Below are 23255 nucleotides of genomic sequence, written 5' to 3' on the forward strand. Positions count from 1 at the left end.
GCTCTATTGTATTTTGAAGACTTGTGCTGGCTACACAAGTCTAATTTAAGGCTCTCACAAATAAATAGTATGGGTATATTATACATTTTCTGAGTCATCAGAGTGCCTTGAGTATTGAAGTTGTTGAGTTTTGTGTCCGTGGTGTTCTTTCATGCCACAGGGATAAAAGAAAGCATACAGTTTAGGCGGAAATTGGGAAAAAATGTGTGTTATTTCTGGTTTAAAGAAGTCTTGTGACCTCTCTGTTTGTCAGACAGATTCAGTACTGGGCTTAAATGAAAGCCTAAAAGGTCCCCTTTCCAATGATACCAAGCACCATATTATAGAATACTGACAATATCCCTAGCATGAGCCTAAACCAGATATACACCAGATTTAAAAAACGGAATTTATTTTAGGGGGTTAGTAACTTCATGAGCTGAAAAAAGTGATTTCGCTACCACCGCTGCACTGCTATCGGGATTTTTCTAGTACTAGGGGTGTATACCTTGCCAAAAAACAATGATAGCATTTGCCCCCCCCGTTGATACCGATGGACCAAATTTGGGGCCCTGGCTCATGGACTATCAGTGTCAAATAAAGGTGCTAGCGATCTAGAAGCCCACATAAAGAAATTATAGGCTACAAGAGAACATCAGGAGGATTGAAATATATATATATATATTTTTTTTTTATATACTGAAATAGTGTAGTAGATTTTTTATTTTAGTGGTAGATTTTTAACCTATGACCATGAAAAGAAATAGTGTCATGTAAAAGGTGTTAAAAGCTAAACCTTTTTTTTTAATAGTAGGCCTATTCTATCCTGTTTTCTGAAAACTAAAATATGGTCACCCTAGTTCATCCGTGTCAGCTGTGTGCTATTAATGATCCTTGGTTTTGTTTGCTTTATAAGTTCATCCCTCACATTCATTCTCTGTTTGGTCTGTGTTTCAAGTGATGTGTGTGCGTGCGTCTGTCCGTCCGTCCGTCTGTGTGTTGGAACTGTGGAAGCCTCAGACCCCGCAACGATTGTTCATTTTCTGTGTGCTATTAACCCTCTGGGGTCCTTCGGGTCCAAATGGGGTTTTTGCGTTATAAAAAAATGTAAAAAATCATAGCTTCATCGGAATGGTCCGAAATTTGGTGACTTTGTTGGTACTTGGTATATGAACACCCAAAAAAATTGGGGACAGGATTTGAATAGTCTAAGTGGTTGTAAAAAAAATTGTCACACTCAGGACCAAATGGACCCACCATAGGAAATGAATGGGAAATTGGCAAAAATGTGAAAATGCAGAGTTTTTTTGTGCGTACAATCTACAAATCAGCCACGATCCAGAAAAAAAGCACACAACAGTGAAGGGGTTAATCTATAAAACATCAAGAGTGCAAAACAGACACATCCACACACACACACACACACACACACACACACACACACAAACACACTTTTATACACATACATACTAATAAATTCAGATTACAAAAATCTGTTTTGAATTTTTAAAAATCACAGCTTCATCGGAATGTTCCGAAACTTGGTGACTTTTATGGTATTCGGTATGTGAACACACAAAAAATATTGGGGTCATGATCCAAGCACGTCACACTTCTGCTGTTTGGTCAAAAATGACCCCCATAGGAAATGAATGGGAAATTGTCAAAAATATGAAAACACAGAATTTTTTTGTGCATACAATCTACAAATCAGCCAGGATGCAGAAAAAAAAGGACTCAACAGTGAAGGGGTGAATCTCTAAAACATCAAGAGTACAAAAACACACACACACATTTTTTTTGATAAAAATAAAATAAAATAAAAAATAGATAAAAAATGTCTTATTATATTCAATGGGAAAAAATGGGTCATAATTATTGCATAAATATTAATTAAAATCATAAAATTATTAGGGCCGTGACATTAACGCGTTAATTTCGATTAATTAATCTGAGACAAAATAACGCGTTAAAAAAAATAACGCAGATTAATCTATTCCGTATTGACCTTTGAACCTGGAGCCGTTCTAGCAACAATTCGACTGTAAAATGAAGGAGGGAGACGAGAACGCGCTGGCGCTGCCTGGATCATTGATTGGAACATTTACTTATAAAAAACAGCTGGCATTTCAACGTTGATTCACCGGTGAACGTAAGGGACCAAGGTCGAATCAATGTTGGATTATGTTTCGATTGTGCAAAACGAATCAACGTTGAAATCGTGACGTTGTTTCATTGTTGATTTCGTGACGTTGTTTCACCGTCTCTTCTTTCAGTATGGGTGAATAAAGATTGTGTGTCGACGTTGTTGAACCAATGATGAATTATGCTTCGGTTTTGCAAATTGAATCAACGTTGATATCGTGACGTTGTTTCACCGTATTACCTTTCATCATGGGATAATGAGTCATGACAATGCTGACTGAATTTGTGATTAACTGTACACTAAAATATTGTTAACTGTCAAATTACTTGCAGCAATGGCTTAATTAAACACATTTAATAAAAATATAACACATGCTCAAGATTGTAAAACAAGTTTTATTCTGAAAAAACAAAAGTCTAAAAATACTTTCTAAAACAGATGAAAAACATCTCAAACTTTAAATTTCAGCATTTTCGAAGTAATGTTAAAAACCTGTAAAGTAAGTGTAAATAATGTTTTTAATTTAATGTTTAATATCAAATGTATAATTTAATAATGTTCAATAATTTAATAATGTTCAATTGTATTGTATTGATTATTTGCTAGGCACAATTATTTCAATGCTCACCCTTTGAACATTTGAACATTATTTCAATAACATGTTCAACACAATTATTTTTAATTGATTGACAGCCCTAATTTATATGCAATTAAAATGCGATTAATTTCGATTAATTAATTACAAAGCCTCTAATTAATTAGATTAATTTTTTTAATCGAGTCCCGGCCCTAAAAATTATCTCAAAACACCAAAAAAGAAAAGAAAAAATATTATAAAAAACAAGTAAAAAAAAAAAAAAAGATTTTTTTATATAATATATATTAATCCCGCCCTCCGGGTCCATTTGGACCCGAAGGTCCTGAGTGTGACTGTTAAACGAAGGACCCCAGAGGGTTAATGATCCTCGGTTTTGTTTGCTTTATAAGTGCATCCCTCACATTCATTCTCTGTTTGGTCTGTGTTTCAAGTGGTGCGTGTGCGCGTCCGTCCGTCCGTCCGTCCGTCCATCTGTGTGTTGGAACTGTGGAAGCCTCAGACCCCGCAACGATTGTTCATTTTCTTGTTTCATTCAACCAATAACTGATTTGATTGTTCACTTCCAGTTTTAATTGATTGTTGTCCAACTATTTTAGCTTTAATACATTTTTTTTTCTTTTTTGAACGGGAACTCACGGCTCTTGCTCTCTTCTAAGTGGAACTTAGTCTAAGTGGGTAATTTCTAAATCACATGTGGTCCTCAGATGATACTAATCCAGTGCGAATAGGGTTTTAGTCTAAGTGGAAAAGTCTTTATTTGGACAGTTTTTCCTCGTTATTTCGAGCTGGTGTAGAATCGAGCACTTGCTATATGAGCAATAATGAAAAATACATTTGTAGCGCTTTTTACAATACAGATTATTTCAAGCAGCTTTACAGTGATAACAGGAAAATAATGCAACAAAGTTTGTTTCCAAAAGAAAATAGCATCACAGTCCAGCTTAAGTTCAGTGATGGTTCATTTTTGTGGTAAAAAAGTTATTAATTTAGTTCATTTATATACATAGCCGCTCTGGAGAAGACTGCGACGTCATCGTCCAGCTCAGTTCAGTTCTCATATAATGGTGTCAATGCAGGCAGATCGATATTATTGTTGAATATTAAATTAAATTCCCCCAAATAAGCAAGCCAATGACGAAAACAGCCTTTCTTTAAGCCAAATCTTTAAGCCTCCCCTCTTCCTTCCTGGATGATCAGGATTGCTTCTGAGGCGCAGGGTCCAGCATTATCTTAGGCCCAGGGTCTCTGACGCTTAGGAGGGAAGCGTTTAGACTGATGAGGGTGCTGTTGAGTGTCACTCAGAGTCAAGAACATTAAAACCCACAGAGCAAAATCCCCAGTGTTAAAATACACAGTCTATATATGTCACTATATAGCAACGGATGTAAACACTTGGTTGGTCAGATGAGAGGAAGTGAATAACCACAGGAGGAGCTGATGATGTTTAAAGGAGGAGCTGTAACTATATATAATGAAGAAGAAGACTGACAGAAACAGAAAATGGCTGATAAGTGTGATCTGTGTGTGCTGGGACTGATCATTCTCTCTTCACTTCTCACAGGTAAAGAAATCTGTATTTTCTCTAAAGACATTTAGTGGAATTAGTCTGGAAAGAGTTCATTTGAACATGCTCAGTTTATTCTTGCACACATTCACGTTGTGATCTCAGAGTTGTGTATTGATACACACAGATCATACTGTATTATTCCTGATACTGGACATAGTGTCACTCAAACATCTGATCAGTAGCGCGGGAAGCCCCCTCGTCATAGCATCAGCACCCCCAAGTGGGGGGCTGGCAGTGGACTAATATAATATTGTACTTTAAAAACGTGAAATAAAAATAAATAAATGGACAGCGTTAACTAACTCTCTTATGCCTAATTAAGCGAGTGTTCAAGCTACGGAGAAAATGAAATAAAGTTTGAATTTGTCATGCTTTGTTACGTTCAGAGCACGTGAGTGGAGAGCGCATTTCTGAATATTCCGCTCCGCTCGCTCATTCCGCTCAGGGTCGCTCGCTCAACCCAGAATAGCCTGCTGGTACCAAAATATGTGGAATAAGGGCTGCCTCCGACTAAAGTTTTTTTAGTAGTTGTTCATTTAAGCCATCAGTGGACAAATCGCCCCTTTATATTAATTTAATAGGCTATATACAGGATAATGAGCGTGTACATAATATAGCCGCACTCAGGCGCACGGCCGCACGCATTAAGCTTGCCACAAAGAACCGTCAAAAGTATGAATGTGTCCAAAATAGCAAGGAGACATTTAATTGTTTATTAATAAACTGGTGTTTTCTGTGTCGCTGCAAAGATGGAGTTGGCGATGTGGACTCGCCATGAACGCCAGAGAGAAATGCATGTGAAATACACATTTCATATGATATAATCAGAGAGTAGCCCATGCATTTCTTTTCGTTTTGAATAGTTTCGTTTAAAAGTAGACTTTTCAAGCTTATAGATACTATAGCCTATAGCATATTTCTCAAATCTGTGATGCACAAGCTGAGTTTCGGCGCCCTCCAGTTCACGTGCAATGCAAGTGATCATGCCGGTGCCTTATTACATTGTCTGCTATATATTTGCGTCTTATTTATTAAATAGGCTACAGGCAATTGGTTAATAAAACATTGATCAAAATTAAGATACAATTTATACAAAACGAAAATCTTCTAAAAAATTGTCTTTCTACAAAACAAAACTCAATGAAGTGGTAAAAATCATGTCTTACCCACTCCATGTCTCCAGTCATATTGCATCTCATGATGTATCTTTATCTTTCTCATGCTGCATATGCTCACTTTCATAATCAACATCGATTAAATTAAAAAATAACATTAGCCTATAATATTTAAACATAAATATGAAACTAAATGTTTTCTTTAATGGCTACAACACATACAGTACAGAGAAATTTCATGTCTTGTCGTTGGCCACAACATAATGACGTCACATATTTTCCAACCCAGCCCCCAGCCCCCCCTCCATGAAACAGCTTCCAGCGCGCCTGCATCTGATGATGAAGAATTATCTTCATATTAAGAGTGTGTCAGTGATTTGAACAGCTCTCTGATAAAGACTAATAGTTTATTCTGGAGAGTGTGTTGTTTGCTTTAAGTCAGGAAAAATACTATGATTTAAAACTTCTGCTTTTTGTGCTGGTGTGTTTTATGTTTCATTTATTAATATATATCATAATGATCACTGAGATATACTGTGTTTCAGGAACCAGTGGAGTGGATCGTGTGTTCATCAGTTCTGGTGAAAATATCTCTCTGTCCTGTAATAAAGCTCTTTCTGACTGCAAATCAACTACATGGACCTACGAGAATGGATATTCAAGGTTAGTTGAACTGATTACTGGAGGGATAAAGAATAAAGACTCAGAGAGACATGAGAGACTGAGTCTGGAGTCTGACTGCTCTCTGAACATCAAGAACGTCACAGGAGAAGATTATGGATTATACACCTGCAGACAATATGTGAATGGAGAACAACAAGGACCTGATGCTGATGTTCTTCTGCATGTTCTTCATGGTAAGTTTATGATTATGTGCTCAATTTAAAAAGGACAGATTCTCCCTTTAAACTCGGATGATGATTGAAGAGTCTGTGATTTGTGTCTTGTGTTCAGTTTCAGTGTCTCCATCATCATCATCATCTTCATCTTCATCATCCTCACAGATTGAGATCAGTCCAGGCCGCTCTGTGACTCTCTCCTGTCAGTTGTACTCATATGATGAATTCTCCTGTGATTATTGGGTCCGTTATGTGGGAGTTGAGCTGTTGTGGGTGAATCAGGCTGGTGTTGATCTGAAGACAGACTCCAGATATCAGATATTATCATCATCATCATCATCAGATCACTGTATCATCACTCTGACTACAACACTCCTGAATGAAGATGACAACAGAGAGTGGAGATGTCAGCTTACTCGCAGAGATCAACTCGAGACCTCAGTCAGATACACTGTCAAGTATTCAGGTGAGAAATGAATGAGTCTCATGAATCAGTGTTAAAAGTCATCCTGTGTTTTAACTAGTTCAAATATAATGATGCTTTTGTACAGTATGAATCATCTGAACAAACATTCGTCCTTTACAGCTCCAGCTGATTCAACGACAGCAGTGAGTCCTTCTACACGAGGTACATGATGATGATGATGATGATGATGATGATGATGATGCTGATTGTATTGAAGGCTGTAGAATGCACTGATTGCTATTACGGTTCTAAATCACCTTAGAGTATTAATACACAATTAATGTCCAGTAACTAGGAGAAAACTGAAGAAGCCAGAGACAAAGATCAAATTCACTCACTGTATTGATTGATTGATATTCATTTTCTCACAATGTCAACCAAATGTAAATATCACAATAAACAGCGTAGGCCTACGTAAAATAAACAAACAATAAAAACAATGTGGTTATATTCAAAGATACAATTATATTAAGAGAGGGCAACTAAGTGGTGGAAATAAGTAAGTGTACTCAGTTTCAAGAAGTCCCAAGTATTCCAGAGGAAGTCCACTTAAGGGAAGAAGGGTGCAGAAACGTCGGTCCTCAGATGCGATGCCGTCTGGTCCTGATAGGGTTAATATGATGATGCTCAAAAGGGCCTGTAGCTTCGTGTGCCGGATGTTCAAGTGTGTGTTTGTGTGATGGGTTTGTGTGATTTGGTCAGCTGGACAAATGTAGATAAACGTGTGTGTGGTTCTATAATAAAACAAACAAACTCAATCAGTGGCGGATACAGAACGTCATTAATGGGTGGGCCTGGTGAATATACGGAGGGGCCTCGGTTTTTTAAGCTTATATACACGACCAGTGGCGTAACCAACAGATCACTCAGATCATTAGGATCATATCAGCTAGAAATACCAAGGGTTCACTCTAAGCATGGCGAGTCCGCTTTTAGCTATTATGCCAGCCGCAGCTGGAACCAGCTTCCAGAGGAGATCAGATGTGCTCCTACTGTAGTCACATTCAAATCCAGACTCAAAACACATCTGTTTAGCTATGCATTTACTAAATGAGCACTGTGCCAATGTTCGTCCGACTGTTTGTACTGTATTTTATTTTGTATTTTTCTAAACTGTTTTAATTATTCTTATTTCTTTTTATTATTTTAATTTCTTCTATGTAAAGCACTTTGAATTGCCATTGTGTATGAAATGTGCTATATAAATAAACTTGCCTTGCCTTGCCTTGCCTAACTTTGCGCTAGCCACACGAGAAAACACTATATCCGCGCCACTGATCGCAGCGGCAACGAGCACTTTGATCACTTGATTTAAAAAAAAAAAAAAACACATTTCAGCGCTAGATCGTCTCTTATTTAAAAAACGAACGAAATGAATGCTCTGCCAGTTAACTGGAGATGTTTTATTTATTTGTAGAATTAGTACATTCGTGCCGCGAGATGTTTTAAAAAGTGGTGTGGACAATATCGACCCTGGCAAATTAGGCCTGTACACGCCTTATAAATATGCCAACTATAGAAGCAGATCGGTGCTTCGGTAGTGAATTTAAATAGGCCTATGCCTTGTACTCATGTCAGTCAGCCCCCGGCTGCTTTAAACCTCATCTGTCTGTTACGCGACTCGCATGTAGACTATCACAACGTTAAGTCAATGCGCGCACGGAGAGCGGTGTTGCGTGATATGCCGACATAATATTTTTCTTTTGTAGCTATTTTTCGTAGCTACTGTACACAAATGTCCTCAGGAAACTATTGAAATGAAATTATGTATTAATTAATTATTATTATTATTATTAAAATTAAAAATGTAATTTGTTTTTATTAATCTGATTGGGTGGGCCACCGGTCAATCTGGGTGGGCACGTGCCCACCCAGGCCCACCCATAAATCCGCGCCTGAACTCAATTAGTTTCTGTTACAACTCTTACAATAAAAATGCTGCGTCATTATCACTTCACGTGATTGAACGTGAGAGACATCACAAACTTGTGATACATGTATAATATAGCAGCTGTTCTTTTATAACTGAATAAAGATCTTATTGATGCATTAAACAGAATATCAAACAATGATTATTAGACAAAATAAATATAAGATAATCACTTACAGTCTGCAATGACGCACGTGCGAGTATTCCCCACAGAAATCCAACAACCTCAGGAGCGATCACACAACATCAGCTGCCCATCACATATGAAATACCAAACTGCTCACCAGCTATATTATCGATCTATAACTTTATGGCTTTCTGATGCACCTTAACTCGTCTCGTTTGCTCACAATAACAACTCGTCGCGCACCACATCTCTTCTTTCTTTCCTCTATTGCCGCGTGTGTGAGATCTCGCGTCATTCTCACAGAACTCGCGAGACTTCCGATTCAAACCCCGCCCACTCGGCAAACTCAACACTTGAATGGAACAATGTAAAACTATAATAACAACATAAATATAAAATGACCATGCCCTTTTGCACACTGATGCTGATGCTTTTACGCCACTGATGATGCTCTACTCTTTCTGATGGCTTCATACGTTTTGGAGTTGTAAAATATTAGTGGTCAAAGTCATAAACTGCATAACAATCCTTATAATCCCCAATATTGGCCTCCTACATGGGTCATACATGATATATTGCATAAATCAGACGAGTGTATTAAAGCCTAGTATGACCCATGTAGGAGGTCGGCTTTAGGAATTATAAGGCTTATGTCCTTCATTCAAGCTGAAGGTTTATTTGCAGAAGCTCAACTGTGTTTCACTCTCATATAAACCAGGAATAAATTATACAGTAACACAGTAATACAGTAATACAGTAATACAGTACAGTCTCTTCTCAACTACTGACATTCTCCTCCTGACAGCTTGAGAGTGAAGTAAGAGGATAATAGATGACAGACTCGTGCACATATTCATCATTTCTGTGATGTGAAGCTCCAGTATTATGTGATGATGATGTTGTGTATATGTGGCATTATGTGTTGAACTGAACTAACAGACGTGATCCACAGATCCAGCTGATACAGCATCAGAAACTGAAGTCAGTGTGACTGCTGGATCATTATACAGAGGTACGACACGTTCATTTATACTGACAGCTTTATAACATTAAACTATCAGTCAGTCTGTAAATGCTTCATCAATAACTGTTGATAGTTGAATACCCTTGACTTCAGTCATGTACAGTTTCTCTTCTTCCTCTCATGTTTCCTGCAGTGATTGTGATTATTGTTGAGATGGCAGTGTTTGCTGCTCCTACTGTGATTCTTCTTCAGATCATCTGTGCAAGAAGAGCTGGTGAGTTTTGAGCCGCACACAATCTGATGATTCACACTCATCTGATCTGGAACAATCTGCAATCATGATAAAAACACATACGAGAGGTCAGTCAATGCTTTTATTTTGCAGGGAGGAAGGACTCGAAGCACCCAGAGGAAATAGAGATGCCGACAATATTAGAATAAAATACTGATGAGTTTAGAGCCAATCTGCAGCAATATTTACAATAGCAGAAACTTACAGAGGATTGGTCATTGTTTTATTTTCTTCTTCTCAGAAAACAGAGAAAAAACTCTGAGCACTTATAGTGACATAATCAAGTTTAGATTAAAATGTGTTTGGGTTTTTTTTACATATAAAAAGCCAGATTTATTTTCATTTATATGGATGTTATGGATATATTTGCCTACAGTGTTGAAAGTCATTCTCTTGCACTTCATATGTAAACTGCTTTAAATATAATATTAACCCTTTCGCACGTACGATCACACCGGTGTGATTAGAACAGTCAGTGCATGACGTGATCAACTGCTAAATTCAAATGTGCTCTCGCGCGTTTTCATCCACATAATGTTTGTTTTAGGTTTCAGACATATAAGTACTAAAAAAACAATACATTTAGAGTTTGTAAAATACACACTGATGTCAAAGGAAGAGGCAATAATAATCCTTTCGATTATAATTAGACACGTTTTATTCATATCAGATACACATTGTGTAAGTAACTTTAAAGTTTACTCTATTCTTCTCCCAGTTCACCAGCCACTTACTTTTATGTATTTCGGGAGAAGTGGATGAATTCACGTGTTGTAAATCCAACAGATCCGATTCTCTGACCTGCGTCTGCGGCACAAACTAAGATGGCGGCGCCCATCGCGCATACAGCTCAACTAACGCGATCGTTATAAAGGTGTTTAAACAACACAACACTTCCACTTGCATATATTTGACAATCGGAATATCAGATATTTCATGCCATATCTAACAAATTTGTGAATATTTTGAATAAAAAAGGAAAAATGGCATAAAAGCAGATCATCATTCATTCAGCTCTGTTGTTGCTGCGGTGTGTCACGTGACAAGCAATGACGCCATGGAAACCTTAAAGTGACACGTTCTAAATAACGGTCACCTTGAAAAACTCACGCTGGGGGGTCAGCCAGAATATTTTAAACGTTTGAGTGAAAGGGTTAATACAGTAATGGACAGACTCAGACTGTATAACCTCTCTCTGTTCTGTGTGATGGAGCTGATTTGAGGATTCTTGGATCTCGTCTGTTCATTCCTGTTTTTAGCATCTTTTTTCATTTTGAATGATTGCTATAATTGTCTTAATAAACCTCTGCAGTTGTGTTTAATAAGTCTCCTTTCCTGAGATGTTTGTTAGGAATATGTTAATTCCCCTTCATGAGCTGGTAATGTATCTGTAAGTCCACTGAAGCGAGTTGTAGTTGAGAAGCCGCTTCAATAACCGAGAGCTAGATATTGGGTCTTAAACACCTCACGACACCCTGAAGGACCCACTGAGAGGTCAGACTTGAAGCACTGTTCCTGAGATGCTCTTCTTGGTGGTTAACTGTAAGCAGCAGACAGATCCAGCAAGAGGAGAACTGAGGATTCGGAGGCTCCTCTTGCCAGTCTCAGAGCTTCAATAACCGAGAGCAGGGCCGTCTCAGTTTAGTGGCGCTTCTGAAGCCAGACTGGTTGTTGTCCAGGAGGATGTTCTGTGTGAGAAATGTAGATAGTTGGTCGAAAACGACTCGTTCAAGTGTTTTAGCAAAGTGGTCCAGAAGTTCAGGGAGGCGGAAGTTAAATCAGTGGTGCTTGAGAAATACATCCCAGATCTTCCAGAGCATTTGTAGTGTTGATAAAGGAGTCTGGATCTGATATATTTCTCAAGGCTGGAGAGAGTAAAGCAGAACGTTATAATCCATGTGTAGAAACTCCCTGAAGACAGTTAATATCTGCTTTACAGATGCTCATGTGCAAATGCAGGTTTATTTGACCAAGCTGATGCTAATAATTACTTTACAATACTTTTAAAATCTGTTTTATAATTCAGGAGTCATGGATAGTGGAAACCTTTTCAGTAACAAACCAATTTTATCACTAATAATTTCAAGATTTTACTTCTAGAGTTTAATGGCATGCAGGAAACTGCTAAAATACAGACGTGAAACTAAGAGTAATGCTAAGAATAGCCTGTAAGGGTGGATTTCCTGCAGGGGTTCAGTCTGCAAGACTGCCGAATGACTAAAGAAACGTTGTCAGCAAGATGGTAGAAAACTGCACATTTCTTGTCTATTACCACCCACTGCCACTTATACCAGCGACGGAAATAAGCGCAGTTACAACAGCTTAATATGTGGAAGAGTGTTGCTGTAGAGAGAGATGATATTGTATTGTAGTGTGTGTGTGTAGAGAGAGAGAGAGAGAGAGAGAGAGAGAGAGAGAGAGAGAGAGACCGAATTGGAAGAAAAATTAGGAGTCCTTGAGTCCAAGAAAGCCTGTGGTGTAGACAGCATCCTGAACGAGATGCTGAAACACACAGACCAAAGCTTCAGACTGGCCATGCTAAAACTGTTCAATGATGTTCTGTGTGTCGGGTTCTTCCCTGAGATCTGGAACAAGGGCCTCATCAGCCCCATCCACAAGAGCGGAGACAAACTAGACCCCAACAACTACCGAGGCATCTGTGTGAACAGTAACCTGGGGAAGGTTCTCTGCAGCATCTTAAACGCCAGACTTTTACACTTCCTTATGAAGCACAATGCCTTGAGTAAATCCCAAACTGGCTTTCTCCCAAAATGTCGCACATCCGATCACATTTTTACATTACAAACACTAATTGACAAATATGTACATCAAAACGAAGAACAAATTTTTGCTTGTTTCGTTGATTTCAAGAAAGCATTTGATTCAATCTGGCACGAAGGATTATACCTAAAGCTTATCGACAGTGGAGTAGGGGGGAAATTCTATGATTTGATCAAATCGATGTACACAGCCAGCCAATGTGCTGTCAAAATTGGAAACCAAAGAACCGAATTTTTCCCCCAGGGGGGCGGAGTGAGACAGGGCTGCAGTTTAAGCCCCACCCTCTTCAACATCTACATCAACCAATTGGCCAATACATTAGAACATGCTCCCTTTCAAGGTCTCACTCTCCACGACACAGAGATCAAGTGTCTTCTCTACGCAGACGACCTGGTCCTCCTGTCGCCCACTAAAGAGGGGCTTCAGGACAGCCTGGATCTGCTGGAGGATTACTGTCAGTCCTGGGCCCTGACCGTCAACCTCCAGAAGACTAGAGTCATGATGTTCCAGAAACGCTCCAGATCTCAGGGACCAACACACACATTCACACTCTCACACAGAACCATTGAGAGCACCAAAGCATATACCTACCTCGGCCTGAAAATAACTCCAACTGGTAACTTTACTTTGGCTGTGAATGAACTCAAAGAGAAAGCTCAAAGGGCCTTCAAAATTGACATCCCAATCCAAATTTGGCTCAAACTTTTCAAATCAGTAATTTAACCAATTGTTCTATATGGCAGTGAAGTGTGGGGTCCTTCTATAAAATTTGATTTTTTAAATTGGGAAAAACATCCGATTGAAACCCTACAATTAGATTTCTGTAAAAGAATACTCAAAGTCCAAAGAAAAACACCAAACAACGGATGCAGGGCAGAATTAGGCCAATACCCTCTCCTCCTAAACATCCAAAAAAGAGCCATCAAATTCTGGAAACACCTGAAAACAAGCGACCCCAACACATACCATTACAGAGCCCTCAAACACCAAGAGCTGAGCGTAGCGAGGAGTCCCCTGTGCCAGCTGGTGCTGAGACTGACTGAGCTCTCTCCTACAGAGATCAGCTCGCCTCAACACACACACACTCACACACATTCGGCCTGCACAAATTATCAACACAGAACAAGACAAGTACATCACCCATTGGACGAACACCATTCAAAACCAACACAAACTGGAATGTTATTCGGCACTAAATCGAGAGTACACTGTTGCGAGCTACCTGAGCACAGTGAGTGATGTGAAGCTCAGGAAAACCCTGACGATGTACAGACTCAGCGAGCACAGCCTGGCCATAGAGTGAGTGTGTGTGTGTGTGTGTGTGTGTGTGTGTGTGTGTGTGTGTGTGTGTGTGTGTGTGTGTGTGTGTGTGTGTGTGTGTGTGTGTGTGAGAGAGAGACTCAGCGAGCACAGCCTGGCCATCGAGTGAGTGTGTGTGTGTGTGTGTGTGTGTGTGTGTGTGTGTGTGAGAGAGAGACTCAGCGAGCACAGCCTGGCCATAGAGTGTGTGTGTGTGTGTGTGTGTGTGTGTGTGTGTGTGTGTGAGAGAGAGACTCAGCGAGCACAGCCTGGCCATAGAGTGTGTGTGTGTGTGTGTGTGTGTGTGTGTGTGTGTGTGTGTGTGTGTGTGTGTGTGTGAGAGAGAGACTCAGCGAGCACAGCCTGGCCATCGAGACGGGCCGGCGCAGACAGACCTGGCTCTCCCGGGAGGACAGACTCTGCACGCACTGCATTCTGGGAGTGCCGGAGACCGAGCTGCACTTCCTCACAGAATGCCCAAAATATGAACACATCAGAGACCAATATTACCCCAAAATTAATAAGATATTTCCCCAATTTAACACCTGTAACCCAACCCAAAAACTCAGATTCATCCTTGGCGAAGAAGCCAAATGCTCCAATTTAGCAGCAAGACTAGTAGCATCTCTCCACATCCTGAGGGACGAGCAGAGCAGCAAACGCCCAATACACACACACTCACTCACAGCCTAACACACCCCATCACACACACACACACACACACACACACACACACACACACACACACACACACACACACACACACACAGCCTAACACACACACACACACACACACACACACACACACACACACACACACACACACACACACACACACACACACACACACACACACACACAGCCTAACCCATCCCATCACACCTACACACATATATGATGTTCAAGTTCAGTGTTTGTTTATTTTTGTTTTTTATATACATGATTTCTGCAATATAATCCTTTTTATTTTATTTATTAATCTTTGTTTACACTATTATTATTGCTTTTTGTTATCTGTATTATTATTTTTGCAATAACTAGCCAAGATAATATATATAATACTATCTTTATTTAATTTAACTATTATTATAATTTTGTGTACTAAATGTTCTAAATCATTTTCTATGTTGTTGTGATGCTTTGGCAATACAAAATGTACTTTTTTGTCATGCCAATAAAGCTTTCTGAATTGAATTGAATTGAATTGAGAGAGAAGAGAGAGTTAGAGGAAAGAGGAGGTAGAGAGAGAGAGAGTGTGTAGAGAGAGAGAGTGTGTGTAGAGAGAGAGAGAGAGAGAGAGAGAGAGTGTAGAGAGTTAGAGGAAAGAGGAGGTAGAGAGAGATAGATAGTGTGTAGAGAGAGAGAGTGTAGAGAGAGTAGAGAGAGAGAGTGTGTGTTTAGAGAGTAAAAGGAAAGAGGAGGTAGAGAGAGAGAGAGAGAGAGAGAGAGAGAAAGAGTAGAGAGAGAGAGAGACCCAAGAAAGGGACCCAGAAAAGAAGAGAGACAGAGCAACAGCTGCAATCTTGTTTTATCCTTTCCTGACCATGTGACTTTAACCCAAATGAGAGACATTCAAGCTGGCCAATCAGATAATCACATCTCCCCCCACCGCACTAAAGATGTGACAGGTCATCGACCCCGAAGTACACACATCTTGGCCTACAGGCCTTGATCACTATCAGCCCCTCTGTGCCTTTAGGAACTACAAATGCTCCTTGTGGGAGAAAGAGGGGTGGAAAACAGTAAAGCAAATGTCTTTGTTCGTTTCAGATATCTTGGATTATTTTCAGTCCTACACTGAATATCTGATTCAATCCCTCCGCAGAAGTAGCAGTGCTTCACCTTCTGAGAATATAGTTCCCAGTGTGTGTACGGTTAGAAGAGGCTGTGTCTCATGTGACCTTGTTATTTGAACACGCTGTGACTATACAAATCACAACATGGAAATAGGAAAATGTTGGCGTTATTTTGTCACTTATTGGGAGCAGTCGGGACATTATTATTATTATTTTTACAGATCGGGCTCGGGTCGGACTCGGGCTCATTTAGCTTCTCTCCTTTCATCATGCTCATAATATACGTGCAGAGCGCAGGCTACTGTATGAAATATTGTTATATTGATAATATTATAAATATGCAACGCAATATGCGATTACGCGAGTGCAATGCATCAGGAGACAGTTGAGCATGCAGAGCATCAGGGAGAAGTTGGAGCGTGGGGAGTTACTGAAAGTTCCCAATGCTTCAGGAAAAGCTGCATTTTGAAAGAGTTTTGATTTGATCACCACAACAAACACTGAGCCTGAAGCCTTCAACAGTGGATGCTGTTCTTCTTCTTCACAACACTCACCAATAAACAGCGAATGATGACCAACGTACATGTAGCCGACTCAGTTCAACAGAGTCTTTTATTTATTATATTTTTATTATTATTTAACGTTAGCCAGTTGGCGAAGAGTTCTTTGAAACGTTGTTCTTCAGTAAAGTTACTTAACATCAAAAAAAGGTCGGCCGTAAATCTTTATTCACTGCTGGATCACATGTGGCTATATAATATTCTCCACTGCATGCTTATGCTTCTCTGTAATGGACAGTCTGTATTAATATCTGTGGGCATAATTGTCGGTGGTGGTAGTTATGTTTTAGGCCTACAATAAAATGTTACCTCTTAGTAGCGTGTGTGTGTGTGTGTGTGTGTGTGTGTGTGCGTGTGCGTGTAGCAGAGACGGCGTGAATCAGAGAGAGCTTACAGTGATATTGATGTTGGTCTCGGGTCGGGTCGGGTCGGGTCGGGTCGGGTCAGGTTCCGGCTGATAAATTGCAGATGTTGTCGGGCCAGGGCTGAGTTAGGGCTTGAGAAAACTGCGCGAGTTGTATTGAGTGTGTGTGTGTGTATGAGTGTGAGTGTTTGCCACATTGAGAATGTTGTACAGGATCACCCCTTCATTTGTGTGTATGTATGATATGCATTGTTTTGGATTATTATTGATTTTTCTTTTTTTTTTTTGACAAAAAAATAAAATAAAAATGCTCTGAATTACAGTTTTCCCCATTCATTCCTATGGGTTTCCCATTTCTGTCCACGAAGGCGAGATTAAGGAGTTTTTTTTTTTTTTTTTACCCACTTAGCATTGTAGAATCGAGTCAATATTTTCTTGTGTGTGTTCAGGTGGCAAACTTAGGAAAAGTAGCCAAGTCTTGTACCGCTCAGATTAAGGACATTTTATATATATATATATATATATATATTTATTTTGCCCACATTTGTCCCCAATATGGTTTTAATTGGACATTTCAGTGAAACTTAAGGTGTGTGAAAACCCCGTACACGTCCACACACTTGAGATGCACAGAGATGATCAGATACAGGACATTTCTGATTACACACACTAGATGTGTTCAGAGATTTCCAGTATACCAGCAATTGCTGATGTTGTAATGTTTAAATCCTGGTAAGCATGAGGCCAAGAAAGTTCTCAGTTCTTATAGATTTATTAAAATCCTAAAGCAATCCAACAGTGCCAGATGTTACATAATGGTCAGCATGTACAACACACTTCAGCTCTTACTCTACACCTTTTATAGGTGACAACATGTGGACTACAGCGCCATCTCCTGACTAATACACAAACACTACATTCCCCCATTACTTAAAGGATAATTCCGGTATTTAGCACGTTGAGTCTGTTTTCTGGTTTGTTTTGGATAAACTAGAGTGGTGGACACAGAAATGTTGACGATGGGTCCTGTCTCGACTCTTTGACTCGTCTAGAATCGCCTTTGAGCGCTTCAGAGTGGCTGTCTATGGGCACTAACATGTCCTTAAAACAACCTTAACGTTCGTTTTCAAAACTGTGCAACTCACCGAGTGGTTAGTGGTGTTCGTTGATGATTAAAAACAAATATATCAACGCAATGTATGATTTCAATCCGTGTTATTTGCTGTAGTGGAACTATTTTCTCAGATACCTCACGACCGCGTATAAACTTCCGCTCGATATTTGTGAGTCTGAAGCGTCTTTTCCATTTCCGGTAACACAGTAATATCAACGAGCAATGAGTCATCCAACAGAAATCAATGGGATTTTACAAAATGCCAAATAAAACACGACAGAAACTGTATTTCACTACTAGGGTGACCAAACGTCCTGTTTTCCCAGGACATGTCCTGTTTTCACGTCCTGTCCTGGCCGTCCTGTCTGTTTTTTATAAAGTGATGAAAATGTCCTGGTTTTCATTATTTTTCATTGGGCCATTAAGCGTGTACTTTAAATACATGATGGCCTTTGCACACAAAACATGAAACCAGTTTCTCCTTCGCCCCGTCTTGTTAATCAGCGCGTTCCTCAATCCGCAGCGGCAAGCAGAGCACGTCAGAATACAGAGGCGTGTGTGTGTGTGTGTGTGTGTGTTCATCTCAGCCTCACTGGTCTGTCACTGCTCCTCAATGTCAGAATATTTAAAATGACCAATCAAATCAAAGTAGGCGGACTTTACGTGCACAGAATTTTAGCAGCGTGACTCAACGCTTCAGTTTACGCTCAAGTGCGGGATAAGATGTAAGTAGCTAACAGCGAAAAAAAAAAAAAAAAAATGCCCAAATGTAAATTCAAGAAAGAAAGTATAGGCTACAAGAGAACATCAAGGATTGAAATACTTTTTCAGTTTTACTGAAATAGTGTAGTAGATTTTTTATTTGAATAGTGTCATGTAAAAGGTGTTAAAAGCTAAACTTTTTTTTTTTTATAGTATTCTATTGTTGCGGGCCAAACATTGAATGGAAAGGATGTATTACTTTATGTATTAAAGTACAATAACATAGTTGCAAGGTTGTGGATGCATTTGTCAAGTATTTTTTCACGCCCCCACCCCTTAACCACACCTCCCCAAACCACGCCCCGCCCATCAACCACGCCCCCGTCCTGTTTTCTGAAAACTAAAATATGGTCACCCTAGTATTTCTCTATGCTACTTGTCTTTGAACATCAACATCATTATATAAATATATAAATCATGAAGGTTGAAGGTGGCGCCGGTGTGATTTGCCGTCTACCCATTGCATTACTTGTTATGTTTTTATTGACTTTGCTGCTTCTACATTGTCACTCGTTGATCGCTTATGATCGGCAACAACTTTTAGATATTTATCATACAATCATATAATTCTAATTCGGCCAGATATCAATATCTCAATATCTTCAAACCACCCAAAACCACTCCAAACCAGGACCAGACCCCTCCAAAACCACTAAAACCTAACCCAAGCCACCCAAAACCACTCAAAACCAGGACCAGACCCCTCCAAAACCACTAAAACCTAACCCAAACCACTCAAAACCAGGACCAGACCCCTCCAAAACCACTGAAACCTAACCCAAACCACCCAAAACCACTCAAAACCAGGACCAGACCCCTCCAAAACCACTTAAACCTAACCCAAACCACCCAAAACCAGGACCAGAACCCTCCAAAACCACTAAAACCTAACCCAAACCACTCAAAACCAGGACCAGACCCCTCCAAAACCACTAAAACCACTTAAACCTAACCCAAACCACTCAAAACCAGGACCAGACCCCTCCAAAACCACTTAAACCTAACCCAAACCACCCAAAACCAGGACCAGAACCCTCCAAAACCACTAAAACCTAACCCAAACCACTCAAAACCAGGACCAGACCCCTCCAAAACCACTAAAACCACTTAAACCTAACCCAAACCACCCAAAACCAGGACCAGAACCCTCCAAAACCACTAAAACCTAACCCAAACCACTCAAAACCAGGACCAGACCCCTCCAAAACCACTAAAACCACTAAAACCTAACCCAAACCACTCAAAACCAGGACCAGACCCCTCCAAAACCACTAAAACCTAACCCAAACCACCCAAACCACTCAAAACCAGGACCAGACCCCTCCAAAACCACTAAAACCACTAAAACCTAACCCAAACCACTCAAAACCAGGACCAGACCCCTCCAAAACCACTAAAACCACTAAAACCTAACCCAAACCACTCAAAACCAGGACCAGACCCCTCCAAAACCACTAAAACCTAACCCAAACCACTCAAAACCAGGACCAGACCCCTCCAAAACCACTAAAACCTAGAATCTCAGGGTCCTACAACATTCTGTCTCCTTACGGACGCGTGACCCTTTTTTGACCTTTTGACCCCTGTCAGCTTATGACATTTTTGAACGAGGCCTCACTAGTTTTAAACACTAAAACGTTATAAAATTATAAAATAAATGTGCAAAATTCAAAAAATTCTAGATGTTATAAATGCATGAATGTTATATTTAAAAATATATATATTTTCATAAGTGTTTACAACATGTATGATAAATAAATGTTGCTTGCCCACTAGAGGGAGACACAATATAAGGATGGAAATTATGAATGGCATTAATCACATTGATCTAGTAAACTAATTATAATGATTTAGTAACATTAACCAATGAAAAAAATAAAATACATTTATATTATAAAATAAAATAAAAGTAAAAATTTCAAAAAAAATCAAATGTTATAAATGTTATATTTCTATATATTTTATAATTATATGTTATTTTCATAAGTTTTTAAAACACGTATAATAAATAAATGTTGCTTGCCCACTAGAGGGAGACACAACATAAGGATGGAAACTATGAATGGCATTAATCACATTGATCTAGTTCATTTTTATAACTTATGGTGTACTGGCAGAATTGCTTTATACAATTAGTGTACATAGAAACTGTGAAATGCTTATGGATTATGAAATGTTATAACATATATATACACATATGTTATATTTCTAAGTATTTATACCATATATGGTGCACTTATTATAAATGTTGTAAACACTGATTTATTTTTTCACACAGGTAAAGGATTCACACAGGTAAAGTAATCAACAGGTTTATTTGCAGAGGTATGTGATCGCAGTGATGGAAGCAGGAGAGTAACTGATGAATACAGTGTTCAGGATAGATGTCTGTTCTGAAATGGAGATCGAGGCAATGACTGAAGACGGATGAAGGAAGCAGATGACTGAAGACAAGTTGTTCAGGTAGGTATCGTGCAGGTAAGGAGTCAGGTAAGTGCATGCAGGTGAGGGCCAGAGAGGATGATGGGAAATGTAGTGAGGAGGTGGTGACTAGCTGGTGACTGTGACAAAGTGCACCATAAGTGAGTAAAAACCCTCACCATTTATCCGGACTTGGGACCAGCACTGACATTGCACTACTTTGGTTGGATTTTTTATTTTTATTTTTATTTTTGTTTTTTATTATTATTATTATTAGTATTATTTATGAACACAAGCCCATCATATTATCACTACATAAACTTTTGGAAGTAAATTAAATATAAATAAATAAAAAATGTCACTTTAAAAATAAATATTTTTGGAAAAATGAAACATAAATACACCAGGGTTTCCGTTGTCCGAAAAAAAAATCAAATGTCCGACAAAATTAAATATCTCCGGTCAAATTGTCCGATTAAAATTGCCTAACACCGTGTCCTATCTAACTACACGCGACGCGACACCGCAACACGCGATAAAATGTATCTTTTCCATGTTAATCAGAGTTTGTCCTGACCAGACGTGATGGCGACACGCGACATTTCTAATTTAGAAACGGTTTCTATTTTTCTGCGACGTCGCGCTGGAACATCAAACACAAAGTGTGGCAAACTGGCAATGATAATCTCTAGTAGGCTAATGTTTATGTGCTTTATTTAATGTTAAAAGCGTGAAATCAGACTTTGAATATCATTTAGTGCTCCAGCTTTGTGTTACAACACAGGGGGAACAGACACACGGATGAGGTAAGATGAGTGTTTATTTACAACCAGCAGAGGTAAAGACAGTGCAGATGAAGGTGAGTGGATCTTGAATAGTCCCGAAGTGGTCGACAGGAATGACTCAGTATGTTTCTCTTTTCCAGATGGAGTACAGACGGAGATTACCGGAACCAGGGATGACACAGGTGAACACAGGAGAACACTGAAGACGAAGACCCACGAGGAAGACTGGAAGACTGGGAGACGAGACCATGGAACAGGTAAGTAGTAGTGGAGTCCTGGAGGTAAGCATAAGTTTTAGTGTCTTGATGCAAACGATACCGGACAGTGAGTGATGGTGAGAGCGGGGTTTAAATGCAGTGAGTGACTGATGAGCTGATGACGTGCAGGTGTGTGTGATTAGTATTCTGGAGAGGAAGTGCGCCGTGATTGAGTGAGGGTGGAGTCTGGCGTGATTGTAACATTACCCCCCCCTCCACGGCCCGCTCCTGAGGGCCGAGGACCCCGACGTCGTGGCGGTCGGCCTCTTCCCCGGGGTGCGGGTCTTTCCGGATGAGTGGCATGGAATTGCTCGAGCAGGTTGGGATCAAGTATATCATTTCTGGGTACCCATGAACGTTCCTCGGGACCGTAGCCCTCCCAGTCCACGAGGTATTCTAGAAGACCACCACGACGCCGGGAGTCCAAGATGTCCTGAACCTGGTAGGTAGCTCCGTCTTCTAGGATGAGTGGAGGGGGAGGCTCCTCCGCTACGCCAGACTCTGAGGGAACAGAAACAGAGGGATAGTGAGGTTTCAACAGGGAGACATGGAAGGTAGGATGAATTCTGTATTGGGGTGGTAACTGTAGCTGATAAGAGACAGGGTTGATCTGCTTCGTGATGGTAAAGGGGCCAATGAACCTGGGACTCAGCTTCCGGCAAGGCAGACGTAACCTGATGTCCCTGGTGGACAGCCAAACCTTCTGACCTGGTTGATACGAAGGAGTGTTAGAGCGGTAAAGGTCGGCTGTCATTCTGCGTCTGCGCAATGCGCGTTGCAGGTGGTGGTGCGCTGAGTCCCAGACCCTCTCACTCTCTCGGAACCAGTAATCTACTGCAGGAACATCAGATGGCTCTCCCGTCCAGGGAAACAATGGAGGTTGGTAGCCGAGCACGCACTGGAATGGAGTAAGTCCAGTGGTAGGTTGGCGTAACGAGTTCTGTGCGTACTCGGCCCATCCCAGGAACTGGTTCCAAGAGTCCTGGTGGCCATGACAGAAGGTACGGAGGAAACGTCCGATCTCTTGAATCTTCCGTTCTGTCTGCCCGTTCGACTGCGGATGGTAACCAGAGGAGAGGCTAACGGTCACACC

At 40.1% G+C, this 23255-nt stretch overlaps 1 protein-coding gene and 1 long non-coding RNA gene across 6 annotated transcripts in view; one reads left to right on the forward strand and one right to left on the reverse strand.

Annotated features, from left to right (window-relative positions):
- The first annotated feature begins 2285 nt into the window (after window positions 1-2285).
- LOC311302302 (uncharacterized protein) overlaps window positions 2286-23255 on the forward strand; it is a 79631-nt gene continuing 58661 nt past the window's right edge. For 2 of the 5 annotated variants that reach the window (XM_084428077.1, XM_084428079.1), the window contains exons 1-2: window positions 2286-4284; window positions 5951-6262. In XM_084428077.1, the coding sequence (XP_084284203.1) occupies window positions 4224-4284; window positions 5951-6262 (373 nt within the window). In that variant the 5' untranslated portion in view covers window positions 2286-4223. Of the gene's footprint in view, window positions 4285-5950; window positions 6263-6359; window positions 6711-6830; window positions 6924-9612; window positions 9780-9924; window positions 10006-10116; window positions 11344-23255 lie in introns of those variants that run through there. The other 3 variants (XM_084428078.1, XM_084428080.1, XR_014629555.1) reach the window with 3 other exon arrangements.
- Window positions 7035-9177, reverse strand: LOC311302547. The gene is made up of 2 exons (XR_014629586.1): window positions 8818-9177; window positions 7035-7444 (listed from the first exon to the last, which is right to left on the reverse strand). It is a non-coding gene; the product is annotated as an uncharacterized lncRNA (long non-coding RNA).

Source organism: Rutilus rutilus (genome assembly GCF_951802725.1).
Source record: "Rutilus rutilus genome assembly, chromosome: 1".
NCBI lineage: Eukaryota > Metazoa > Chordata > Actinopteri > Cypriniformes > Leuciscidae > Rutilus > Rutilus rutilus.